The sequence below is a fragment of the Myotis daubentonii genome, chromosome 19 (genome assembly GCF_963259705.1).
Source record: "Myotis daubentonii chromosome 19, mMyoDau2.1, whole genome shotgun sequence".
Lineage (NCBI taxonomy): Eukaryota > Metazoa > Chordata > Mammalia > Chiroptera > Vespertilionidae > Myotis > Myotis daubentonii.
Window position 1 is genome coordinate 10,152,096 of NC_081858.1, and position 27,545 is coordinate 10,179,640.

Below are 27,545 nucleotides of genomic sequence, written 5' to 3' on the forward strand. Positions count from 1 at the left end.
GAGAGGAAGGGAGAGGGATACAGAGTTAGAAACATCGATGAGAGAGAAACATCGATCAGCTGCCTCCTGCACACTCCCCACTGGGGATGTGCCCGCAACCAAGGTACATGCCGTTGACTGGAATCGAACCCGGGACCCTTGAGTCCGCAGGCTGATGCTCTATCCACTGAGCCAAACCGGTTAGGGCAGGAAAACAATTTTAATATCCCAAGGACATGCAGGAGCGAGCCGGCCGGCCATGTGCACGGAGAATGCCAAGCGGTTTCCCGGCAGCCCGGGCGCACTGCTAATGAAACTGCATCCAGGCTGTCGGGATCACTCTCATCTCAGCGTAAAGCAAATTGTCTGGCCTTGTACCGACGGAAATAAACTCTCGGATGCATGGGATTTTAATTAACTGACGTTTCAGAAATAAAATAAAGGTGACCCCATCCACCCTTCGGGCAACTGTTTATCTTCCAGAGACACGCCGTTTGGTGGATAGAATATTTTCTGCAAAATAAGTCTGGGCCCCAGGGGGCATCATGGGAAGGGCTTGGGAGAGTAGGTGTATTTCTGGTGGAAGTTTAGAATGACATACCCGGCCTTGGCCCGGTAGCTCAGTTGATTAGAGCATTGTCCAGATATGCAAAGGTTGCGGGTTGGATCCCCGATCAGGGCACATGCAAGAATCAACCAACGAACGCATACACAGTGGAAACGTAAGTGAAACAACAAATTGGTGTCTCTCTCTCCCTCCTTCTCTCCCTCTCTGTAAAAAAATCAATTTTAAAAAAACTAAAACAATTCTACATATATATTTTTAAAAAGCAGGAAAATCAGCGGGGAAGTTCCCATGACAAAGCTCCCACCGGGTTCCTTTGCCCGCGCCCAGGAGAGACTCCAGGTCTTTGCTTGCTATTCCTGTCCTCCCTGGAGAGCGCAAATCCCAGGCCCGCACCGACCCAGAACCAGCCCCTCCCAAGACGCCCCGGGACTTACTTGGACTGAAGGGGCCGGTCGCTGGGACACACCCAGCGGCTGGAGCTGCTGCTGACCACGGTGTCGGTCATGGCAGATGTCCGGTGCGCCTGGAACACAGTCACCACAGAGGCCGTCACCCAGAGCTTCAGCCGCGTCTCCGTCCCCAAGGCCCTCCTGCTCCACGCCCTCCTGCTTCACTCGGGGACACAGAGAGGACGGGACCTCACCCAGCTTGTCCTCTTCCCTGATGGGAGCCTCAGGCCCCAGAGGGAAGCTCCTGCTGGAGGTCCCAGCTCCCTCCTGCAGGAATGGATCAGAGCTGAAGATCCTGCCCTTAACTCCACATTCTTCTCACTCACCAAGTCAAGGTCACGTGCCCAGCAAGGGTAGGGGCTGCGTTCCCAGGGGCCCCCCAATTTCCCTGAAGCTCTGGTTACAGCACAGCCTTGTTCCCGGAGAAGCTGAACAGGTGAGAAGTTGGGAGGGGACACAGAAGGACCCTGTGCTAGATGGGCCCACATTTGGCTTAATGCTCTGCTGTCATTGCCTTGAAATTCTTAGTAATTTGGGGCATGGGGCCTTGCATGTTCACTTTGCAGCCAGTGCTGAGGATCATCTATAGTCGATGCTCAATAAACCCTCAGTACGTCGCAGAGCTCAGTGAGTGCAGTGGGCACTCAATCCGTCCTCCGGTAAGTGGCAGGGCCAGTCCTGGCTCCTGCTCTGCCCACCTCCACCGCTTGGCGCTAACCTTGACACCAACCTGCGTCTTAAACTGCCTCCGGAGGCCCCATCCCACACCCCAAAAAGCCAGAGTCAAAGCCCCCCTTCTTCCCCCTTTCCATTTTGTTCTGCCTACTTCTCCTTCAGTGCTGTTTGCTGAGGAACCCTGCTTTCATCCCAGAATCTCAGCAGGTTTTAGCTGAACTGAAAACAATTCTTGAAACACATTTAACTCCCAGTCACAGCAGGTATCGCAGCTCCACTCAGCGGGGGCGGGGCTGGGCCAGCTTTAGGTGGGGCTTGGGGTGCTGCTGGGAACCAGTGTGAGCTCAGCGGTCTGCGTGGAGTTCAATGCCACAGTCAGCCTCGCCCCCCCCACCCCCACCCCACAGTCTTGGAATTAAACCAGATGCTTCGCCGCAGAACAGGCAGCTGCCAGCTGCACGGTGCGCACGCACTTCCATCTCTGTCTCTGGCCCTGTCCCTCCCTCCCTCCCCTGAGCCCAGCCCATCACTGCTCAGTTAGGGATCTGGGAAAACTCACTCAGACTATCTGACGGGGTGGGGGGTGAGCTTTCACAAAGGGCCTCAAATGGGGGTGGTTGCGGGTCCACAACAGGATCCAGGCTGAAAGCAGGTTTTGCTTGGCCCATGCGGTGTTTTTTAAAAGTGAAGTTAAGCCAATGCTTTAAAAGCACAGGTTCTAACTGAAAAATACAGATTGCCAGCTTCTCTTGAGAAACGGGAAGAATCAAAAAGTATTTATAACCCTAGTCGGTCGCTCAGTGGTTAGAGCACCGGCCCTCGGACTGAAGGGTTGAGGGTGCGATTCCGGACAAGGGCACCTACCTTGGTTGCAGGCTCGATCCCTGGCCCCGGTTGGGGCAGGTGCAGAAGGCAACCAATCAATGTGTCTCCCTCACATAGATGCTTCTCTCTATATATCTCTCCCCCCTTCCACTCTCTCTAAAAATCAATGGAAAAAATATCCTTGGGTGAGGATTAACCAAAAAACCATTTTTTTAATAGAACATCTACTACTAGATGCCAGACACTATTCTAGGTACTGGGGATACAGCATTAAAACAAACACCTGTTACCTTGTTACTCAGCCTTCCAGCAGGAAGACAGACAACAACCAAACAGGTCAAATATAAGACGTACCAGCCGATGATGTGCACTTTAAAGATAAATCAAACAGGGAAAAGAGACTGGTGATGGAGAGGGACGGCTGACTTTAAATAGGTGGTCAGAAGGGCTCGCTGAGGCGGAGCATTCCAGGCGGCGGGGAAGCCAGTGCAAAGGCCCTGGGGTGGGCACGTGCTCCGTAAGCTGGAAGCGCCCTCTTCCCATTGGTGTTGTTAAGCTCAAAGCACAGAAGCCTGGGGCTGATCCTGGTGACCTTTGCCACCACGGCCACCACGTGGGAAAGACTGGCCAAAGGATGGAAGTAGAGCTGAGAGATGGAGGAAGACTGGTGCCTGATGATGAGCTGGAATGCTGGATCTAGCCTTGCCTGAATCTATTAGGGCCTCTTGGATACCATGAGCCAGTGTATTCCTTCCCCGCCCCCTCCCTCCTTAAGTCAAATTTAAATTGAATTTCTGCATCGCAACCCTCCTGAACTCTGTGTGTGTCTTCATCGATCAGTTACCTTGGATCTAACTTCCACCAGGATTGGTTGAGATCTGGAAAAAAGTACACCAGCCTCCAGCCACACCCTGTAGCCCCTCCCGCCACCTCAGAGACACAGCCACCCAAGCCCGGGCCTTGCAGGAGGACAGGAGTCACTTGTGAAACATCCACACCGAGGCCTGCTCAGACCCTGCACTGACTATTAAAATTCAGTGACAATAAGCGGCACTAATTAAAAGCAAAACTAAATACTTAATAAGACAAATGAGGTGGCAGCATTTAAAGTCAGGATGAGAGAGCTGGCAGTAATTAAAAATAAAGATTAATTTCTCTGCCTTCTCTAAAAAAATGTGTGTGTGTGTGTGTGTGTGTGTGTGTCCAGAAAAGGCTTTGTTTTGTTAATGTACAAAATGCCATGGGAACAAACAGGTGAAGGGAATGGTTCTGCCTAGGGGAGGGGTCAGGGGAGTCTTCCCAGATGAGGGGAATTGGGGCTGGCTCTTGAAGGATGAGCTGGAGTGCGCAAGACATGAAGGATGGAGGAAAGGATGAGGGGAACTGAGGAGGCAAGCCTCAGAGGCGTCAGTGGACAGGAATGTTTGGGGAGCAGAGAAACCTGTGAGGATGGAGCCTGGGGTGATGGGAGGGCAGGGAGGAGGGGAAAACAGGACTGAAAAGAGAGGGGGGGGGCAGCAATGAACTCGTTACTGCGGCTCAACCACCACAGTGCGTAGCGTCCCCAGCACTTTCCACGCAGACCATCCCTCCTTCCACTTAAAGACCCGAAGCCAAGACCACATGCTTTTAGCAGTCGGTTCAGCAGGGCAGCTTAGGGGACGGGTTTGGGGGTCAAGCCATTCAGCCTGACAAGTATATGCCCCTCCCTGACCTCATCTGTAGAGTGGGGACGACGATAGGCTCCGTGTCAAATTAGAATTCCTGTGAGGACGGAGTAAGATAATGTACAGGAAGTCCCGGGTCCAGGGCCTGGCACAAAACACCCCTGGTCAAGTGGAAGCTATCACTGATTTGTGTTATGATTAATCATTCCTTCTTCCCCCGGATTATGGATCCCTCCGAGCCCTGAGTCTACAAACCCAAATGCCACACTCGCAGCCGCAGAGGCGGACGCTGTTAACGGCCCAGCCTCCGGGGCTCCCTGCACAGCCCAGCCAATTACCTGATTCCTTGATAAAGCAGAAACTTGCCTTTGTTGTGCTGTTAACCGAGCTTATCTTGGCCTCAGCCGCGAGGAGGGAGAAGAGGAAAGCTCAGGACGGGTTTCTGCATTAGTGCGTGCGTGCACAGACACACGGCCCTAAACTGGGAAATGTGATTAGGCAGGTCTGCGTATTAAAACACGTCGTTTCACTTAATGGCCTCTGGCTGCCACTTAGGCCCAGGTTGCAATGAAACTCATTCAGGTTAAAATTCAGCTGGAACAGACTCACCTACAGCCCTAAATGTCATCATGCCATGGAGACCCCAAGTTTCATCCTCATCCTTCCCTTAAGGACAAAATACAGACAGTCCCCAACTTACAATGGTTTGACTTATGATTTTTTTTAATTTTATGACTAGAGGGGGGTTGTCCCTCAGCCCGGCCTGCACCCTCTGTAATCTGGGACCCCTTGGGGGATGTCTGCCTGCCAGTTTAGGCCCGATCGCTGTGGGCAGTTGGACATCCCTCTTGCAATCTGGGACTGCTGGCTCCTAACTGCTCGCCTGCCTGCTGGCCTGATCACCCCTAACTGCCTCTGCCTTGGCCCCACCACCATGGCTTTGTATGGAAAGACGTCCGGTCTAATTAGCATATTACCCTTTTATTAGTATAAATGTTTCCAAAGCGATACAATACTAAATTATATGAGACCAATATTTTATTATAAAACAGGCTTTGTTTAGATGATTTTGCCCAACCGGAGGCTAGTACAAGTGTCCTGAGCACATTCAAGGTGGGCTAGGCTAAGCTATGATGTTTGGTCAGGTGTACCAAATGCATTTTCAATGTACAATATTTCCAAATAAATCTGTGTTTATTGGGGGGAAGTAACCCCATTATTACATCAAGGAGCATCTGTATTCAGAGCAGGGAGTGGCACTTATTCCTTTTTTTAAATGACAGCAGTCCCCATCCTCTCATCTGAGGAGCATTCCCATTTCACAGATGAGAAAACTGAGGCCCTGGGGTTTGTCAAGATCACGCTGGGAGCAGGTGGCCTATTCAAGGACTCAGACCTGGGTCGTGTATCAGTGAGCCTTCCGACCACCCTTCTCTATTGATTGTCAGTACAAACAATATAATCTTTGGTTAAGCATATTAATGTGCTGTTTTTACATGGCAAATACCATTGTATGGGGGCAGCATCCAATGGTCCAACCTAATAATAAGCTTTGTTGGGTATCTTCCATTCACTCCTCCAGGTCCACTCACCCTCCACCCTGCTCTGTGCCCAGGGAGGCTGCCCTGCATGGACCATATCAGCAGCAACCTTGCCCTCTGGCTTCCGGTTGGGTTTATCTAACGAAAGACACAGCAGAAGACCGGAGGGGGTGAGAAGAGAGACGCACCGGGGTTTTTACCCCCTGGACCCCTCCCACCAGACACCATGGCCTCTGTTGAAGGTCACAGCTCTTGTCGGGAGGACTGCGCCATAGAGCCCTGTCTCTTCTGGTCCATAACTGTCCCGCATCTGCCCCTCCGGCCTGGAGGTGATGCCGGCCCTCTGTAGGATCCTGGGGTGCTTCAGCATCCTGGCTTCCCTTGACCTTGCTGGCTTGCTCACGTGTCTGTAAACAGTCTCTTCATTAAATTATCTTCATTTACTCCTTTGGGTGTGCGGCCAGTTTCTGAGTGCCTCCCATATGCCACCCCCTCTTCTGGGTACTTAACTCACCGAATCCTCACAACGACCCGATGAAATGGTGATCGGTCCCCTTTTACGAGTGAGGCGCCTGGAGCACAGAGAGGTTGGGCAACTTCTCTCAGGCTGCACAGCTGGTACATGACGGGGCCACCTACGGAATCCCGCAGTGTGATTCCAGAGCCTGCGCTTTGACCAACTCGCTGTCCTGCCCTGAGGGTCTGTACTCCCAGAGGTGGGCAGCACAGACCTCACCAGCCTTTGTACAGGCAATTTCCACACACACACCACCTCCTTCACCTTCAGCCCCTCCCAGGAAGTAGGCCCTGGCGTTATTAACATTCCTGAGACTCAGCTGTTGCCTTAACTCGCCCAAGATCAGTAGCCAGGAGTGGTAGAGCCACCAGCTTATAAGCCAGCTGTGTCTCCCTCTGATACCAACACTTTTAACCGCTACTTTGGATACCCACTCTCCTAAGACAGCTGCCCGGCTGGATGTGGCATCTCCAGGTGACAGGTAAAGCCAGGGAGAGTCTGGCGTAAGGTAACGAACAGCTGTGTCACCATCGGAGGTATCAACAGGAGGGTGTGCCACTCTCATGGGCGACGCGTTCCCAGGCCCCGGAGGCAACCAAGCACAATTAACACAGCCCCTTGTCGAGGGTGCGGTAAGGCGGGCAGGATAGCGAAATGGCCTCTTTCTGCATTTGGGAAAACTGCTCAAGCTCACAGACTCTTCCCTCTCAGCCTTGCCTTGGCCTCTTATCGGTCAGAGCCCATAGAAGAGGGTCCTCTCGCCATCGGTGCTCCCTGCCCGGGAAAATGCATGTTCTCACTTTATCCTTGTGAAGAGGAAGAACTAGAACCTCAGGAAAGGTTCTTCTTGTCTTCTCACCTCACCACACACACACACACACACACACACACACACACACACACAAACACACATACACGCACACACATACAAACACACCAATACACACATGCATAAACACACAAACACGCACAAACACACAGACACAGAGACACAAACACATATGCAAATATACACACAATCACATGCGCGCGCGCACACACACAACCAAACACACAAACACACACACAAACACACACACAAACACACACACAAACACACAACACACAAAACACAAACACACACATACACACACAAAAACACATACACACATACATACATGCATACACACACCAATACACACATGCATAAACACACAAACACGCACAAACACATATGCAAACACACATGCACACAATCGCATGCATACACACATACACGCATACACACACACACACCATCCCCATTGCATCCGTGGTACAAATTTCATGACAGAATCTTCCATCAGAAGCTCAGGCTTTGGAGTCACATGGACCTGGGTTCAACCCCCAGCTAAGCTCAAGCTTGGTGAGCCTGAGCAAATTAATGAGCAGTTCAGAGCCTCAATTTCCCTGTCTGTAAAATGGGGCAGTAACTGCCTCTACTTCACAGAGTTGTTGAGAGGCTGGAGTGGGAAAATGGGTAGGAGAGAGTATCAAGGTCAGTGCTGGCATCGCGCCCCCCCTTTCTGAGGTTACCCGGGAGCTTCTGCAGACCCCACCCCCAAAAGAACCTGGGTTACAGAGTCTCTGGCCAGGAAGGGTACTTTCTGCCTCATGCAGTCTGGCCACGGCCACTTCCCTGGGGTATGGATTCTAAGAAATCCGAGACCATATCAGAAAAACACACACAAAAAGCTTCTCTTAGTTCCCATGAATAATAGATCTTAAAGACCTGCCTCCATCCATTGCCCTCTCCTGCCCAGGCCCCTCTGGCGCCAGGCGGGGGAAAGGAACAGAAATATGAATCTCAGTGTTGGCTGGAGAGCATGAATGAACCACAAAATCCCTGCCTCTCGCCCTGTGTCCCCCTGGAGACAGCCATCAAGTGTGGACGGAGCACTGCAATTTGCAAAGCCCCTGGTCTTCACAATCGAGCCCCTTAAACTTGAACCTGCATCAGAGACCCCGAGAGCCTCGTGAGAGCAGACCGATGGCCACTTCCCAGCTTCGGGGTCTCTGATTTGGGGGGTCCTGGACGGAACCCGAGAAGTTGCATTTCTAAAAGGTCCCTGTGGTGCTGATGGGCAGGTCTGGGGACGGCCCTCTGAGAGCCTCCGCTTTGTGCGCGTCTAGAGAAAGCGGAACTGGCAGACCCAGCTTCCTGGTCCACGGCTGCGTTCACTGGTCCTGCGTCGGAGCAAACAGCTCTGGGGTGCGCTGTGTAATGTGACCCGAAATCGGGGGACCCCCGGGGGAAGGTGAGGGCTGCGCGGCTTTTCCTCCTTTTGTTTCTCTCCTTTTAAAACGAATCGGCCGCTTAAGAGACTGTCCCTGAACATTTGCCGCTGCTGCTTCCCCACGCGGCCCAAGCCCTTGGCCTGCAATGCAGGGCTTCTTAAATATTGAATAAGCCTCCTGCTCCCCCAGCAGCCGCCGGGGCTGAGGTAATGGTGATATTGACAAAGGCTTAATGTAATTAATCAGGTTAAAGCGATCAGGCTGCTGAGCTGGTTTTATAAAAGACCTTCCCCTGCTTCCCCATCCACCGACATCTCTGGCACCTGCACGCCTCCCTTGTCCATCGCTTCGGACCCTTCTAGAGGTTTGCCGATGGCACGAGCAGGGGCGTGGGGACAGAAGCTGGGAGGGATCCCAACTTCCGAGAAAGCACGAGAACGAGCCTGCTAAGCCCCGGTTGTCCACCTGGGAGCTCCCCAGCTCCCCAGCGGGGCCTCGGCCACCTGCTGGCGGCCAGGTGTTCTGTGGCTTGGAGCAGGTGTGGCGGCCCCTTGCACCCACCTGGAGTGCTCACAGCCCTAGTTACCAGGGCCCCCCAGGGAGGATCCCGAGGCCACCAAATTAACCGTCTGCCTTTTCTAGCCTGCCTGGGACTGCCATTTTTTGTCATTTTTTAAAAAATATATATTTTTTATTGATTTCAGAGAGGAAGGGAGAGAGATAGAGAGATAGAAACAGCAATGAGAATCATTGATTGGCTGCCTCCTGCATGCCCCCTACTAGGGGGGATCAAGCCCACAACCCGAGCATGTGCCCTTGGCCAGAATCGAACCTAGGAGCCTTTGGTCTGCAGGCCAATGCTCTATCCACTGAGCCAAACCAGCTAGGGCCATTTTTTGTCACTTTTTGTTGGGTTTACACTTTGTCGTTGGCCTGGTGGACCTGTTTGGCCTCAGAGCTTTGTGGCTCGGTCAGTGCCATCCCTAAGCCTTTTTCTGGTCCCTGACTCACCGCGTGGCCTTGGGAAATTGGTTCGCCTCTCTGGGGCTCAGTCCCTTCATCTGTAAATGGAGGTAGCAATTCCAATGGCAGACGGTTATTGTGAAACAACTATGACTCCAGATGTAATTTCCTTAAAAACGTAAGTCCTGCCTGGCCAGTGTGGCTCGTGGTTGAGCACCCACCTATGAACCAGGATTCCTGGTCAGGGCACATGCCCGGGCTGTGGGCTCAATCCCCGGGGGGCGGGGGGGGCATGCAGGAAGGAGGCAGCCGATCGATGATATCCTCTCATCACGGATGTTTCTCTCTCTCCCTCTCCCTTCCTCCCTGAAATCAATGTATTTTTTAAAAATGTAAGTCCTATATAAATAATAAGCAGCTAATATGTATACAGTCCAGCATGGACTGGCCACTCCAAGTGCTACCTATACATATTAACTCGCGTAATCCTCACAGCAACTCTATGAGGAAGGTGCTATTATCATTCCCATCTTACAGGTGAGTAAACTGAGGGCAGGGAGGCCACACAACAGGCCCAAGGTCACAGGCTGGCAAGGAGCACAGCCAGAATCCCAACTGTGCTTCTGACCACTGAGCACACTGCCTCCTACTGGTCGGTGCTCGCCAGCCCTTCCCCAGAACGACATTCATGCTTTAGATCGCGCCAGGAGGAGCTGAACACTAGACACCAAAGCTCTAGGTTGTTAAGTCGCATCCTCAGCTGCTCGGTCTTCACAGCCACCCTGAACCACACGCGAAGTCTGATTGATTGTTACCCTGGAACCTCCCTTTACGGACGCTGTGCACTTGGAGGACCGAGATCTCTCTGCTGTCGGCAGCCTCAGCGTCCTGGTCTGCACAATGGGCATCAGAATAAGGCTATTGCCCAGGTTTTGTGAGGATTCAGGGAGATCACTCATGTCACTTCCAAGTGCAGGTCTCACCCCCATGACTGCTCTGTGACTTGGTGGACAAGCCCCTGATCCCATCACATCCTGTGCAAAACCACAGCTCTAGGATATGACTGCCACATGGCATGGCTGGGACTTGACCCCAAATAGAGAGCTCGTAGCTCAGTGGTCTTTCTAGCAAGAGCCTGGTGCGATACAGAGAGCAAGTGGGGAGCCCTCCAGGGCATCAGAGACCCCCCAGGGCATCGGAGACCACCCTGCAGGAGAGACCTGAGGCCACCGTGACAGTCCGTGTCAATCAGAAATGACAGCCCTGTGGTGCCCCCTTGGGAAAAAGGCCCCATCCCAGACCTGCTGCCATGACAACCAGAGGGAGAATTTTCCAGGGCGGGAGTCTGCTCGATCCCAGGGCCCTGGGGAGCCTCTGAGGCCTCTCTGGCCACCTGAGGACTCCCGCTACCAGGCTCTGTGGCATTTCACCCTCGGAGCACGTTCAGGCCACGGGGAGCCTGTCTGCAGCCGCCGGTCTATTCCCAGAGGCCACGTCAGTGTTGGAGGCGGAAACCCGACAGAGGTGGCCCGAGTGGCTGACTGTGGAACGGCCAGGGCCTCTCCACCTAGACAACCCAGAGAAAACACTGACCCAAAGAGACAGCAATGTGTCCCTCTCTGAAAGGCACAGGCGGGTGTCATTGGTCTGCCCTCTGAGGCCAGCCCTTCCCTGAGTGGGTGTCCGCCTGCGCTTGTCCTTGGGCACATGCCCAGGGCTGCTGCCTCCCTCGGCTCTGGTGAACAACAGGTAGGACTTTAACGATCAGAGGAAAAACTGCAAACGTCAGAAGCTTCCACCTTCCGTCCTACCCAGCAGCCTGTCCCACAAGCCCCCCATCCGCAGGGCTTTGGGAGAAAGACTTGGCCAGACTCCCCAGCCCGACATGCTGGCTGCCACTTCCAGTGATTTCAGCGCCTTCGCCAAGTTCCCATATCCTGCTTTCAGCTGACAGATTAATCCAGCCATACAGGGACGGGGGGAAAGCCGACAGGTGGAGGGGACAGGGTCGGGGGCCAGGCTGTGGGGCAGAATGGACCACACAGATGCTTCTGTGCCCGCATCTCCCAGGGAGGGCCTCCCCACGGACTGGGAGACCTCAGCCCTCCTCCCAGCAGCGCAGAACGCCGCCCCACCATCCCTGCTGGCACCGGAACCTGCTTACATAATCAGTTCTCTACTGAAAGCGGCTTCCATTCACAAGTCGCTGCTTGCCACTGTGTAGGTGCATTAAAAAGAGGAAAGAAAGAAAAAAGAAAGGAGGAGGCAGCTGAATGAACTCACGCAGATTATATTGGGAGACGAGGCAATCCCCACCCCCACCCCCCCACTCTCCAAATGAAGCCTTCACAAGCCAAGCATCATTACGATGATGCTGTCGGATGAGTTTCCTCTTGTTGATTCATTGGGAAGGGGAGGGCGCAAGCCCCAGCTTCCTGAGGCCTGTTATCTTGCTCAGTAACTGCATTGCTAAGTCAGAGTCTGCCACGGCTCCATCTCAATGAGATTTGGGCATGCATTATGTCATTATAACTAACGACAGCAAGACAATCGCTTCGAGGAAACGGCGGTGACATTGCACACGGCAGCCTGGTGCCTCGGCACTGCCCTGTGGTCTCCCCGCATTGCCCTGGCCCAAATGGGGAGCCGAGTTGGGCTAAGAAGAGCCCCAAAGACCAGGCCAGCCTCCCCATCACTGCTGCCTTGTCGCTGAGCTATCTGATAACCCGAGTCCCTGGGTCCTGTTTAAGAAGAAACGCCCAACCCTTCTCCGCCACCCCCACCACCCTCACCCCCACCAGACTTCTGTGAGGTTTGCAGGAAACAGGTCCACGCTGCTAGGCCCAGCCCACACTCCTGTGCACACCTGAGGGATTCCGCTGCAGAGAGTAAATGGTGTCCGGGAGGCAACAGGCCTGATTCTTACTCTGCTCTGCCCTTAGGGGATGCAGGGGCCGGGGAGGACCTTGGCAACAAGTCTGAGGCTCCCCAGACCAGAACTGACAGCTAACAGCTGTAAAAGCGTTTTGCATTCCACAAACACTCCTTTATCTATGGCAGTGGGGGCTTGTGAGGGCATAGGTCCCAGGGCCCTGCGCTCAGAGTGCCTGATGGCAGGGGAGCAACCCAGGAATTGGCCTTGGGTTCTCGGGCGCTTCTGGAGCTTTGCATCCCCAATAGAACGTATACCCAGCAGCGTTCACCCTTCTCTGCCTTCTGCCCTCTCTTTTACCTACAAGATTAGTGCGTGCGAACTCCACTCCCCACTGCAAAACAACTCTCTCCTCGCTTTTGGGAAAGTCCTGTACGACTCCCCCTCGTTAAGGTAAATGACTACTAAGGACAGCCGGCTGCATCGTCCCACCTCAAAGCTCCTGCCCCTTTATCCAAGAACAAGCCTTGAGACAAAGAATGACTTTCATGATGGGATTTTGGATGTCAGTGAGCAGTGTTTTAGGGAGACTAAGTACCACCCCCCAAAAGATCACCTGTTATAAGTAGCCACTTACTTTAAGTCCCATTGTGTCTTTGTCACCATTTTATGCCCAGTGCCCACCATGGTGCCATGCACACTGTAAGTACTCAATGAATGTGCGACGCATGAGGAAGTGTTGATGAATGTCTGGGCAGGAAGAGAGCGAGGCCTGTGGGCTGCCTGTATGTAGCAGATCGGAGGTGAAAGCCAAGTCCTCCCAACTTCACCCATGACTCACCATAATCAGCAAACACTAAGCGCCTGCTGCATGCATGTCTCTGGCTGGACCACAGGCCAAGGTACCTCCCCCAATTGGCCTGTCAATCAATTGAGATTTCATTCATTCAGTCATTTATGCATTCATTCATTCTTTCATGCATGCATGCATGAAAGTCACTGCTGAGCTCTGTGCTAACTCTGACACCAAAAATGGAGATGGCACAGCTCTGGCCTTTAAGATCCCGCCATGTAGCACCCGAGGAGCCTGTGCAGGAGCACCGTGGAGGGAGGGAGGCAAAGCTCGGGTCTTCTCGGAAAAACTCACAGACGCTGAGCTGGTGATTTGGGATGACTCAGCAAAAGCCTCCAGGGCTTGGAGGAACGAGACTCGAGACTCGGGAGAGTCCAAAGCTTTCCCCTCCTGGCCCTCTTCCTGCAGCACCTGCTCACCACCATCACAGCAGCCCTGGTCCTCAGGGCCTCCCACGCTTTAAGGAAATGAGGTGGTTATGCCCATTTCATGGATGAAGAAACTGAGGACCTGGGACCTCCATCAACTGCACGAAAAACACAGGGAACAAGTGGGGTGGGAAGTCTCCTGTCTCCAAGCCACGTCCTCTCTCTCCTGGGTCACAAGCCTGCGTGTCTGGCAGGAAGGAGTCACCTCCCTCTCCCTCACCCAGATGCTGTTTGGGTCAGGGGTAATTTCACTGGTACCGTCACCAACACCATCCCCATTAGTGACACGTGTTGGACACTTATTCCTTGCCAGGTCCTTTGCGAGCATTAACTCTTAAAATTCTCATAATTCCTTTATTATTCCTGCTTTATAGGTAGAAAAGTTGAGACCCCGAGAGGTGAATGGAGACAACTAGAAAGTGCCAGAACCAGGATCTACACCAAGAGTTCTATTTCCAGAGCCCACACCCTTAGCCACCACGCAGGACTACTTTAATATGCCCGAGGACACTGTGTCTCAGAGAGGTTGGGGGTCTTGCCTGAAGTCCCACAGCCAGGACGCACTGGAGTCAGGATTCAAACTCAGGTCTGGCTGCTCCCAGAGCCCCACGCTGCAGCCCTCAGAGGCTCCGGTGGCAGATGGGGAGCAAGAAGAAGAGGGGGCTGGGGTGCCTCCTTCACCTCCCAGCACATGGAGGACCTCCATCCCGGGGCAGCTGAATAATTTAAGCTCCTAGGCTCCAGCCCAGCCTGGGTCCCGGGGCTATTTTTATCCCAGGTTGCAGCCACAGTGCTTAACAGAAATAAACTGCGCCGCTGGCTTCTCGTCTTCACGTCGGCTGTCGATTTGTCTGCATTTATGACCAGCTCCCCGCTCGAAGGGGATAGAGAGCAGAAGACAGGTCCATATGTCATGGTGGTTTTTATGAGAAAGTTACAAACTCTCTGTGACTCATGTAGAGAGAGAGAGATGGGGAGGGGGTGGATAAAGAGTAAATACCACATGCTACGAAGAAACCCCCAGAGCAGCCGCCCTGACTGGCCAGGACGGGCGGGAGCAGGAGGGAAGGGAAGCAGCAGAGCCAGCTGCGGAGGCTGACTCTCCAGGCCGCCCTGTGAAACTGCAGAAACCCTGGCCGCTGCCTCTCTCCTACGAGTGAGAAAGGGGGGGCCGCATTTGTCTCCTGCTCTGCTTCCCTGTGACCTATGCGGGCTGGCCAGGTGCTCCTGTCCTTCCTCCACATCCCAGGCTGGGGGCAGACAGGCGGCAGCCGGAGCCGGCAGTGAGGGGACGATGCCTCGTCTTCCTGATGGGAGATGCGGGTGCTGCTGTGCCATGACTTACTGCGTGGTCTCTCCCTCTCTGGGCACCCCCCAAGGGGTTGGGCTAGATCAGAGGTTCTGAACTTGAGGTACTCAGATGGGCATTAGGAAGGGCCCACAACCCCCCTGCTGTTGTGCGTTTGAGTGAATATGCATCTTTCAGCATGGGGGGGTCCTCAATGGGGTCCTTGCTGTCGCCCCTGGGATTAGTCTATAGGGCCTTCATGTGCTGCAAATCTGTGTGGCTCTGCATCTGCTTACGCCATACATACCGCAGAGCCCTCTCCACCTGAGCCCGGGACTCCGGGACCCCACCAACGTGTTGCAAGAGACCCCCATCCTACCCCAGTTTATCCCAAACAGGGACCCTCAACACACGTGATAAATTCCCAGAGACTGTGCTAACCCTTCCCAGAAGCAGGTACACACACACGTACTGAGCACACAGCCACTAACCTCAGAGCCAGAGGGGCCTGGGGGTCACCAAGGCCAACTACCATATTGCACAGGCGGAGAAACTGAGGCCCGGGAAGGGGAGGCAGAGCCAGGGCCAGAACCCAGGTCTCCCACTCCAAGTGCAAGGCTCATTCTGGAACTCCGGTCTCTGTCTTATTGGCGCACCACAATGCACCATTTCAAATGTGATGGGGGAGGAGGCAAGGCGGCCGCTTGGATCGTAGCCACCCCCAGGGAAGCACAGCTGGGAGACAGCACAGAGATGCTTCGAAAGCACCCAGTACTGGGTACCTCAGCCGGGCTGGCATGTACCGCAGGGCTGACCCAGTCGTTAAAACATTAACACACTCCCGTGCCAGGTGGTGATGTTACGCTGAGGCCCCTGTGGCTCCCTTGTTCCTCCCCCAGTCCACTCTGAACCCTCAAAGGTTAACACTCGGCACTGCAGGGACCCCTGAGATCCCCCATTCCAGAGCCCAGTCATAGCCCGGTCTGGCCAGTCAACGCCCAAGTTCAATATCACCCATGGCCAGATATGTGGCTCCTAATTTGAGCCTCTCATTCCTCATTTATAGTTGAGGCTTCCCAGGGAGGAAACTAAGGCAACTTTGTCCTCAAGGTCATCCCCCAAAGGAAGTCGAGGATTTGAGGACCACATCTTGGGCACTAACCACTGAGAACCCGCCCCCTCTCCCCACATGTCCTGCCTGAGCAGGCACGTGCCCTGGGATTCGGCGTCCCCGCATGGCCCTGGGGCGGGAGAAGGTGACTGAGTGGGCTCTGCCCGCACCCCAGGCTTGCCAGTCTCTGGGAGGTGAGGCTGAATCCCTCCCACCTCCAAGAACAAGAACTTAAGGAGGAAATCCTTGGGGATGCGGAAGACTGGAGCAACCCTGAGACAACAGCAGCGATGCTAAAAATAAGGGCCTTCGTTCCCAGAAAGGTGGATGTCATCAAAGCGGGAAGCCAGGAGAAATCCCCTTTTGATAAGTCACAGATTAGCAGCAAAGGCATTTTAAAATGAAATGTGAGTTTCTGGATTCACCCGCTAAGGACCTCCGCTTGCCACTCACTACAGGTTGGCGCAGGCTTAGCCCATCAGGACGTCAGATCAAGCAATGACAGCAGGCTAGGCTCTGCCCGGGAACAGATCTGAAACTGGAGCTCGCAGCCCTTCCCCGGCATCAGCACCAACCCTGTCCGCTCCCTGCCTTCCCCACTCTGAGACAGGCTCAAGGATGGAGTCCCCCAGGCTGGTGCCAGGACGCACCCCCCCACCCCCCATACCCCCACTTACAGGTTACACCACCTGTGAAAATAAAACAGCGTCTGCTCAGCGGGCAGCTGGCTGCTCCCCTCTGGCCTGTCCGACCACTCGTTCCCAGCAAAATGTGGTCCTTTCATGGCTCCCACATCTCTTATCTCAGAAAGCTCAGGACAGCCAAGCTTACCCAAACCACACAATTGAATTACTCCCTAGAAGACGGCACAACCTGAGCCTGTCCTGCGCAAGCCTACCTGGTGTGCCGAGGTGACCCTAGGCACGGGTTAGCCATCCAGCCTCAGGTGACCCTCTCCCGTCCAGGGCCAAGATGCCCACCCACTAGATTAGAACACCCAGAGACCCTCCATGCCAGGCTGGCCAGCCCCCTGAAGGGTTAACTCACTCAGAGAACTGCCGGCTACTTTCAACAGCCTCTGCTGCAGGCGAGAGGGCAAGCTGGGCAGAAGCCACAATTCTGATCGCAATGCCTAAAAATGAGCATATTTTACCCCGCCCTGGGCACTGAGCCGAAATCTAATTTGGCTTTGGGGTGCCGCCTGGGCGATCAAACAAACACTGCAGAATGTGGGCAAATAAACGTGGTCGTTCCTCAACACCCCTCCCCTCCCACCTACCCTTCACCCCACCAGCTCATGCACGCACCTCGTGCAACTGGGATTCCAATACCCCCAGCCCCTTTGCACAACTGAGGAGAATGTCACTTACCACGACACCAGCGGATTGCAGGGGGAACGGCTGAGCCAAATTCTTGCCAACTCCTCCCTTCCCTGCGGGGTAGGAAGATGTTAACTCCCAGTGACTTGGTTTGAAAGCTCAGCGGAGGTGCCTGGAAGAAAATTGTCCATTTGACTCTCTTACTCTTCCCAAAATAAAATCAAAGTGCCAACACACACACACACACACACACACACACACACACATGCACACACACGCACACACGCACGCACATGCACACACACGCACACACGCACCAACTATCCCTAAATCATGCAGGACCAAGACGAAAAGAAATACCACCTCCAGGCAAGGAGAAAAGTCAGCCAGTTGGTGGGCAAGGCAGACTGTGGCTCCCTCAGACTGTCCTCCACATGGATGAAGGGTTTTGCTCTGTAAGTCAGCCTTTCTTTCTCTCTCTCTCTCTCTCTCTCTCTCTCTCTCTCTGTCTCTGTCTCTCTGTCTCTCTGTCTCTGTCTCTTCCTCTCGTCTTCCGCGTAGGCAACTCAGGGCTGCTGGCAGCCGACGAATCGGTTGCTTCCCCGGTGCGGTGCCCGAAATCAGCGGCGCTGCCTCCTCCACTGCTGCAAAGCCCTCTGCTGAGCAAGGGAGGGGGCAGCAGCTTCCCGGCGCAGGGGAGCCAAGCCTGCCTCCCACCGTGATTTATGTGCGAGGTGCCTGGAGAAAGAGAGGTGGGAGGCGGGGAGGAGAGGTTGGGCGCATCAGAGATCCCAGCTGGTCGGAGCGGCAGTCAGGAGATTGGCGATCAGCACCACGGACAGCGCTAAGACGTGGAGGAGGAGGGGATGGGCGGGAAGCGAGCCCTGAGGCAGCGAAGTTAAGTTATTGGATGGTTAGCGCAGAGAAGGGGGAGTCCAGGGGAAGGAGGGAGACGGGACTGCTCGCCATCGCACAGTGAAGTCACTGACAGCCTACCTACCACGCACTCGCTCTAATAGTGTCGCTCACTCTCAGAGCAAAGGAGCTGTAACTTCGCGGCCCCTTTCCCACACATGCCCCCAGACCTTCCATCACGGCTGGTTCTCTGCCTGGAGGAGAGTTTGACAACCCAGCGTGGGAGCCTTCAAGTGGTTTTTCTCGAAAGAAATCAGCCCAGCTGACCTGTCCTCCCCCACATCGTTGCAGATTTCTGACCTGGACCTCGGGAGCCTTGGGAATTTGGAATAGGAAAGACAAACCTTAGGAAAGGGAGATGTTTAAGGGACAGGGTGGCTTAGTTGAATAAGCACTGGACCCAGTAGTTTCTGGGACCCAGGTCCAGCCTCCACACAACCTTGTAAAAGTCATCGAATGTCTCCAAGTCCCATCTATAAAACGAGATTGCGACTACTCGATTTCCCCAAAGATAGGAAGCAAGAGGTTCAAGAGCAACAAGAACCCACGAGATGGGAGCTGCTATGATCCCACGATCCACAGCCCGTCCCACGGCTCAGATGTTTTGACAAGAGGGAGAGAGGGATTGACAGCCAGCCAGGATGGTGGGTGCCAGGCCCTCCTTTCCTGGGGCGCCCTGTGGTTTGAGCAGGATGACGTTGGGAGGTGGCGGGGGGTCTAAATTGGACGACCGAGCCTTCGCCAAAGACCCGGCCCCAGAAGATGCAGACTGACCTTCTGAAGTGACACCAACTAAATGGACAAGAAAATGCAACCATTAAAAGGACAGATACACAAAGAGAAATTGATTCCCGTGGATCCCAGCGTTGCAGAGCTCAAGGGTCCTGCTCCTGCGGACTATGGACAACGGACAGGAAATCTCAAACAGACCGAGGTCCGTGTAGACCTTCTCTGCAAAGTGAAGGAGAAGCCTCTTTATTGGGGACCCTCCTCCAAAGGGTGCCACTCAGGTGCCCCAGGGCGCGCTGCCACATTTGCCACTTAATTCTCCCCTTGTAAAGCGGAACTTCAGATGTCAGAATCTCGGAGACCATTTAGAGCTACACTTCACAGATGCTCACGATCATGATGCTTATGCTGGTGGGGGTGATGATGGTGGTGGCCTTTATGGTGATGATGATGGTGATTTTGATGGTGGTGAAGGCAGCTGTCATTTGTTGAGAACCAACTATGCACCAGCCATTCTGCTAGGATCTTTACCTGTACCATCTCCTTGAGCCCTCACCATGACCCTGTGAGGGTACTATTCTTATCCCCATTTTACAGATGAGGAAACTGAGACTCAAGAAGTCTCTTACATAAGGTTACATAGTAAGTGGCAGGCACAAGATTCAAACCCAAGGCTGTATGATTCCAAAGCCCATGTTTCCGAAGGTCAGAGTCAAGTTCAAGTGCATTCTACAATTTTTTTGGCAGGATCTCACTGCATCTTTCCTGGGAAGGCCCTATGACACAAGTTCAACCCCCTCACTTTACACATAGAGAAACTGAGGGCCAGAGAGGGGCAGTGACTTACCCACAGCCAAAGAGCTAGGATGTAGTAGAGTTGAACCTGGAACCCAGCCTTTCTGATGCCAGGACCCCTGTCTTAGTGCCAAGAACAGTGCCAGGTACAGAGTAGCCCCCTCAATAAACACCTGAAAGGTGATTCAAGAAGCCCAGAGAGGGACTAAAGTCACACAGGCTTCTGGTAGCGGATTCAGAACCCAAGTAGGTCCCAAGCCTTTCGGCTCCTGGTCCCAATGAATATCTACTCTATCTCACAGCTTCCCTGGGCATTAGACACGTGTTCTCAGGGGGCCTGTCAATGCAGCTCCCACCTGCTAAGTGCCAGGACATCTACCACGTACTGGGCGCTGGTCTAGGCACTCTAGAGTTTCTGCCACCAGTCTTCACAGCCTCATGAGGCAGGTGCTATTATGGTCCCATTTTCATACAAGAAGACTGAGGCTCAGACAGGTGCAGGGAAGCCCCACAGCTCACACCACCAGGCGGTGGCAGAGGCAGGGATGCGAATCTTGGGTCTGACTCCAAAGCCTGTTTTTGTTGGTTTTTGCCACCCTGCTAGTTTTTCTCAAACGGGGCCCCCTAGAGGTCCCCATGGGAGTGAAAAAGAGGCTCAAGTTGCTGCCCCCCCACACCCACCCTAGTTTCCACTAGAGCAGTAGTGCTTTTAACCGTTTTGCATACTGGGCATCTGCCCAAGTCTTCATTGAAACAAGGCTTTGCAGCAAAATTTTTAAAAAGATAATATGGTTGAAACCAGAACCCTGCATCTTCCCTGGTATCACACCATCTAGGAACTAGCCCTGTCTTCTCGGGGAATTTTGCCCCCATCCTCCCTGGTCACCATCTCTAAACCCCTCTTCTGTCCCGAGAGCCCCTCGTCCGAAGAACCAGCTGCTGCTGTAACCTCTCACAGCGCTGCAGCCGGGAGCCGCCTCAGCTCCAGACACCTCAAGACTGAGCGGGCCTTGCTCTGAGCCTCCCGAAGCCGGAGCCTGCAAAGGCGGGCCTCAGGGCCCTGGATGCAGCGAGCTGCCTGCCCTGCCCTGCCCTTGTTCTGCTGAGGCCGGAGGCAGCCCAGGAAGGCTGCCCATCACCCCCAGGGAGGATGGGGAATGATGGTGGTGGTGATGCCTCTACCAACCAAAGCCACCCACGTGTTCCGGGTGGCCCTCGGGCACCGTATTATTATTATCCTCACAGCAATCCTGTGTGTTAATATTATCATGGTTTTATTTTTTAAAAACCATATGTTTTTATTGATTTCACAGAGGAAGGGAGAGAGATAGAGAAACATAAATGATGAGAGAGAATCATCCATCGGCTGCCTCCCACATGCCCCACACTGGGGACGGAGCCCGCAACTAGGGCATATGCCCCAACCAGGAATCAAACCATGACCCCCTGGTTCATAGGTCGATGCTCAACCACTGAGCCATGCCGGCCGGGCTCATTGTTTTATTTTCATTTTAACAATTGAGAAAACAGACTCAGACACCGGAAGCAAATAGCCCGAGGCCATTTTGTTCTTACGCGGTGAGACTGGGATTTGAACCAAGGCCCTCTGAGTTTCTAACTATTATGCTATGCAGACCCCTAATTATAATGGTCTCTCCCATTTACTGTTGGTGCTTATTGTCCGCCACATGACATCTTTGTCACCCCAGTACTTCCCGTGACATGACAGTGCAATTAAGTTGTGTTACATTATTCGCTCATCTTATAGATGAGGACATTAGACACAGAGAGGTTAGGTGACTTGCCCAAGGTAACACAGCTAGGAAGAGGGGGGATGGCAGGGTGTGAATCCAAGCAGTCTGCTTCAGGGCCCACTGTGCTGTACTGTCTCCCAGAGAGATGGGCACTGAGAGAGCCCCAAAGGAAAGAAGGTTGCACACAAAAAAGTTTCCGTTTCACTTGGCAAGTGGGACAGAAAAATGGCCTCAAAAGATGTCCATATTCTAATCCCAAGATATTGCGAATATATTACCTTACACGGCAAATGAGACTTTACAGATATGATTAAGGTAAGGACCTTGTGATGGAGAGATTACCTGGAGGGGCCCAGAGTAATCACAAGAACCCTAATAAGGGGGAAATGGGGGCACCGAGGTCAGAGAGGAGAGGTGATGATGGACTGTGTGGGGGGAGAGGGAGGGAAAGAGGGGGAGAGGGAAGGAAGGAGAGGGAGAGGGAGGGAGGGAGAGGGAAAGGGAGGGAAGGAGGGAGGGTTGGAAGAGAGAGAGAGAGAGAGAGAGAGAGAGAGAGAGAGAGAGAGAGATTATGTTGCTGGCCTTGAAGATGGAAGGTAGTAGCCACAAGCCAAGGAAAGCAGGCAGCCTCCAGAAGCTGACAAAGCAAAGGAAACAGGTTTCCCCCCGGAGGCCCTGAAGGGACGCAGCCCTGACAACACTTAATTTTAGGATTTCTGGCTCCAGAACTGCAGATAATAAGCCTGGCTACTTTAAGCCACTACGTTTATTTGTGACAGGGGCCGTGGGAAACGGATGCAGCAAGTCTGCAGAGGAGCCTACGATGAGAGGCCTTAGGGATCATCTCACAGCAACTCAGCCTCAGGGATCATGCGCTCCCTCTTGGCCAGAGGAACCCACGTTTCAATCATATCACAGCACAGTGTGCACGTGCATGTGTGTGTACGTGTGCACGTGCAGCTGCACACATGTCCACACAGGAGGAGGCCTGAAGAGAAAGGACGTGTGTCCAAGCTCTCGTCCGGCCACCAGGCTCTGGGGCTGGATGGCCCTGCCAGGCAGGCGGCACTTTATCCCCTCCATCCTTCTCTTTTAAGAGCCTCCAGGGAACTGCTATCATCAGGAACACAAAAGGGAAGAAATGTCACAGGAGCACAGCTCAGCCCAGGGGATCCGTCAAAGACAAAACAAATGCATGCAGCAGAGACACGGGAGAGCAAGAAAAAGAGAATGAGAAAGAGCAAACTAGAGAGAGAATGGCTGGGTCCCCGAGGCCGGCCTGTGTCCTGACAGACCCCTTCCCACTGGGAAAGGAGCAAGTCTTGAGGAAGCTCATTAGCCCCCGCAGGAGAAAATGGGGTAATTACAGAGAAGACGCTACAGGACTTGGCAGGACACGCTTTTAAGACAAGCCAACCAGTATTATTCATTAATCAGTCAATTCGGTGCTACCAGGCAAGGCACTGAGAGGGGAGAGAGAGGGGACTTGCATTCTGGAGCGCTGAGCTCCGTGCTTGGCTCCCCCATTGACCAGCTGTGTGGCCTTGAATATGTCACTTGCCTGCTCTGAGCCTCGGTTTCCCTCATCTGTAAAATGGGACTATAACACCTTCCCCACCTACCAACCAGTGAGCCCAGGACGTTTCACTGAGCTAAAGGATGTGAACAAGAGTTGTATACCCTAATAATGAAGAGCATTCATTAAGCACCTACTGTGTGCTGGGTGCTTAACCAGTCTCCTTTCTTCCTCCAGGAGCCTAGATAAGCATCCAGCCTAAAATGTCTGCCCTGGATGGTTTTGCTCAGTGGATAGAGCATCAGCCTGTGGACTGAAGGGTCCCGGGTTTGATTCTGGTCAAGGGCACATGCCCAAGTTGCGGGCTCGATCTCCAGTGGGGGGTGTGCAGGAGGCAGCCGATCATTGATTCTCTTCATTGATGTTTCTCTCTCTCTCTCTCTCTCTCTCTCTCTCTCTCTCTCTCTCTCTCCCTCTCTCCCCCCACCTCCATAAAATCAATAGAAATATATTTTTAAAAAACCAAACTGTCCATAGGTGCTGGAGGAAGGAGAGTCGGCAGACAGTGTGAGAAATGGTTAAAAGGCCAGGTTCAGGGCAAGGCTGCCAAGGTTCCAATCCGGCTCCTCCTCACACGGACTGTGCGGCCTGGAGGAAGTAACTGAACGTCTCCGTGCCTCAGTGTTGCCATCTGCGAAGTGGGGGATAAAAGCAATACCTCCTCGTGTGGCTGTCATTAGATCACATTAGCTGATACATATAAAAGCGCTTAGAACCGTGCCTGGCGTACAGCAAGTCCCGTGTGTCTCATCTTTACTTTTTTATTGTTGCTATTGTATCATAATCATTACGAATAGTAGTAATATTAAACAGAAGAGTTCCCCAAAGAATGGCACCTATTCTGCAGAGATACAGAAAAGGATGTCAGGGGGTCTACGGGCAAACATTGTTTTAAGGCCCAAATGTTCCGTCTTTACTTTGAAGCGCATTAGAAAAATATGGCGTCGCATTGCCAGTGGTGACATAATGCTTTCTTCTCTGCGAATGCACTCCAGCTCATGTCACGCAGGGCGAGGACGGGCCTCACTTTTCTCCTCGATGTCCGGGACCCCGGCGGCAGCATCTTCCCTGACACCGGGCCTCCAGGTGCGCTGGCTTCACCGCAGCCCTCCCCTTAGCCACTGCGTCTCCCGGGGGCAGCTTCCCAGTCGCTTGGTACCGGAAGCACGGTCCCTCGTGCCAAGAAAATAAAGGAAGCGAGCAGGGCCCCCCTCTCCCAGGGCCCCTCCACCATCTGCTTCTGGGGTGTGACAAACACATGGCACTTGCTGAAGGCTGACCGGAGGTACGTCCCTCGTCTGAGCTCCTCCGATTCAGCCTCACCCTCCGCTGGGCCAACCTGCACTGTAACCGGTTCCCCCATCAGACGGGACAGCCCGGGAACACAGCTCCGTCTCCTGTATCTCTGAGTTCTCAGGGCCCAGGACCAAGGCGGTGCTCGGGCAATGCCAAATCAGTGGATTCATCTTGGGGCTGTGGATGCTTGTATCTTTATCTTACTGTGATCTCAGGAAGCGGGCAGCCGGCCACCCGCACGTGCGTGTTTGGTGATATATGTCGGTAGACGATGGGATCCCGCAAGGAGCCCGTGTCTTCATGATGCTGCAGTTTTAGGAGGACCCGGGCTAGACCGTCATCGCAGACCATCAGCGCCAGGCTGCCGGCCGCAGGGGGAGAGCCGAGGGGGCAGGAGAGGCCAGGAAGGCTGCCTGGGGAGGGGATCGGAGCTGGACAGTGGAGAGAATGAGTGGAAAGAGGAAGAGCAGCTTGAGCAAAAAGCTCAGATGTCCTAACACCCACCAAGGCGTTAAGGATGGGCTGGCATTTGCTGGAAGAATCTACATTTTCAAAAGGAGCTTGAAGCTCTGATGGGAAAGGAATGATTCCCACTGAAACTGGAGGTGGGGGGTAGGGGGTGGGGTAAAGGGGAAGTAGGTCCTGCAAAGTGCTCCTCTAAGATGACCCTCTCAAACCCCAAGCCTGGCTTTTCCCTGGAAATGAATAGACCAGATCCCTCAATTCTGCTGGGATGGATATATATCAATGTCTTCCGGTCGGTCAGTCATTAGCTAGTGTTGGGGAGGGAGCAGAAGGGACTCTCACTCCCCATTTGGTGCCTTAAATACTCGCCAAGCACCCAGCAGAATGACTGAAAGAAACTGGCTTGAGTCCCACTCACAGGCTGTGTGACCTTGGGCAAGTCACTCCACCTCTCTGAGCCTCGGCATCTTCATCTGTGAAATGGGGGTAATAACAGTACTTACATCATTCATCTATGGGGATCCTCCAGGGAGATACAATAGGAAAAGGGCTGGAAACAGCCTGTGAAATGCTTGCCGCAGAGTAAGTGCTCAGCACATTAGCTATACTATTACCATTACTGTGATTCTCATTCGCCTTTTGTTAGTTTTGTATCACTAGGCAGATGCTGGGGACACTGAAATGAGTAAGACTCCACCCCTCCATGCTACATACAGGCCACCGGGAGAGAGAGAAAAAGGCCCCCAAATCACAAAAGAATGACAAGAGCGCTAAAACATACTGTGCATGGGGAAGCTTTTGCTGTTACGTATGTGCGTGGGGAGAGATGGAGCAGGGTTACCTCCACGGGAGACCAGGGAAGTGGGGGCCGGGGGGAGGGGCATGCCACGCGACCCACCTCTCAGCGCCCCGAGCGTTTCTCCCTCCCGCCTCCCACATCTGGGGAGCACCTTCCCCCTGGGGGATGTCTCAGCATCACACTATGCAACCCTAGCCTGACACGACAGGTCTCCAGCCGGCCAGGAGCGGCAGGGGCTGGGCTGCCGCGAGACACATGTGGCGAGACGGGGACGGTGCTGCGGAAACATGTCTTCCTGGATCCAACTCGCTGATCCAGGTGGCAAGGTCAGCTGGCAGAGAACTTCCTGGAGGGCGATCGAGCACTGCGTGTCCAGAACCTTAGAAATGACACACGCCCGCTGACTACTCCACGCCTGGGATGTAACCCAAGGAAGTAATTAGGCGTTTGTACAAAGATGATCCTCCCGGCCTTGCTTCTCATAATGACAAATGGGAACCAACCTACATGTCCAACACCAGGGGGGCGTTTAAAGGAACTGTGGTGCGATCCACTCCAGGGAGGGGGCCCCACCAGGACAGCCTGGAACAGGATTCTGCGTCACCAGATGCTGGTCTCGACACACAAGGTTAGCAGGACCTGGACGAGGTCTCCGTCCCAGGAGGTCCCTGCTCGCGGCCCGGGGCCCACATGTCTCTTCACGTACCGGACACAGTGTCTGGCACAGAATTACTTCCCCATCAGTACCTGACACATCAACGGATGACTGCCTGGATGGGAAGGGGCACCGTTTTCTGCCGGAGATAAAAGTGTCTTTCTCTGACGTGGATGCCTGCAGCTCACGGGGCCTCCCACCATCACCACCACAGCCTGAAACGGGCACAGAAGCTGAGCTGAAAGCAACCAAGCGCCCCATTCACCCACGGCCCCTCTCGACCGGAACCACGTGGAAGAGGAGACTTGGAGAAAAGATAGGAAGTGGCACTTGTGGGGGGAGATCAGCGGCAAATCTCCTGCCCCAGACCCGATGTCTCGAAACCTGCAGCCTCACGCAACGTCCCTGCCCACTCAGGCGGCAAACCCGGGAACCTGGCACTCGCCCTTTCTAGCACAGGAGACGGGGAGAGAGGAAGGCCAGGGGGACACAAGACGGCTGGCTGCTGGTTGAAAACGCCTGCTGGTTTTTCACAGGAACCAGGTAAGACCCAGGGGGTGCTTCTCATAAGCGTTTACAAGTCCTTCTCAAGTCAACCCTGAGGGGCATCAAAGCACAAAATTGTTTCTCCTCGTTGGCCTATCCTGATACTCCCAGAATCCCTTGCAGGGAAAGGAAGAGAGGTGCTGAGCCTTCCGTCCCACCCCTGTAAAAAGATGCGGGAGGGTCTACTTCCCTAGATTTTCCTAGGGACCAAAGGGGATCGAAACACAGGAAGGAGCCTAGTAGATGATATAGGCCCTACATCTCCCCACCACTCCTGGCCCAGGCCTTTCAAACACCCAAGCTTGTTGCCACCTCAGGGCCTTTGCACCAGCTGTGCCTTCTGCCTGGACTGCATTCCTCCTGCTCTTTGCAGGGCAGGCTTCCTCCTGGTCATTCGGCTCCCAGCTTAAGTCACTTTCTCAGCGAGGCCTTCTCTGACCAGTTCCCCCTCGTTGCCTATTTTAGTTTTCTGCACAGCACTTATCATCATCGGATAATTTAGCGTTCGTTGAGATAGACAGATGATTGATTGATTGATTGATGGGTAAACAGTCTGTTTCTCTTACTACAATATAAGTTCCATGAGATCAGACACCTGATAGTCTGTCACAGCTGTATCCCCAGAACCTAAGAGTATATAATATACAACATGTGCTCAATAAAAATTGTTGAATGGACGGGTAGATAAATGATGGATGGGTAGA

At 53.6% G+C, this 27,545-nt stretch overlaps 1 protein-coding gene across 1 annotated transcript in view; it reads right to left on the reverse strand.

Moving 5' to 3' along the window:
• The window catches only part of RPH3A (rabphilin 3A), a 139,313-nt gene that overhangs the window by 45,025 nt on the left and 66,743 nt on the right, over nucleotides 1–27,545 (reverse strand). The window contains exons 2-5 of the mRNA XM_059675932.1: nucleotides 19,803–19,923; nucleotides 17,672–18,049; nucleotides 17,363–17,483; nucleotides 982–1,070 (exon numbers count right to left, since the gene is read on the reverse strand). Coding sequence (XP_059531915.1) covers nucleotides 982–1,052 — 71 coding nt within the window. The 5' untranslated portion in view covers nucleotides 1,053–1,070; nucleotides 17,363–17,483; nucleotides 17,672–18,049; nucleotides 19,803–19,923. The remainder of the gene's footprint in view (nucleotides 1–981; nucleotides 1,071–17,362; nucleotides 17,484–17,671; nucleotides 18,050–19,802; nucleotides 19,924–27,545) is intronic.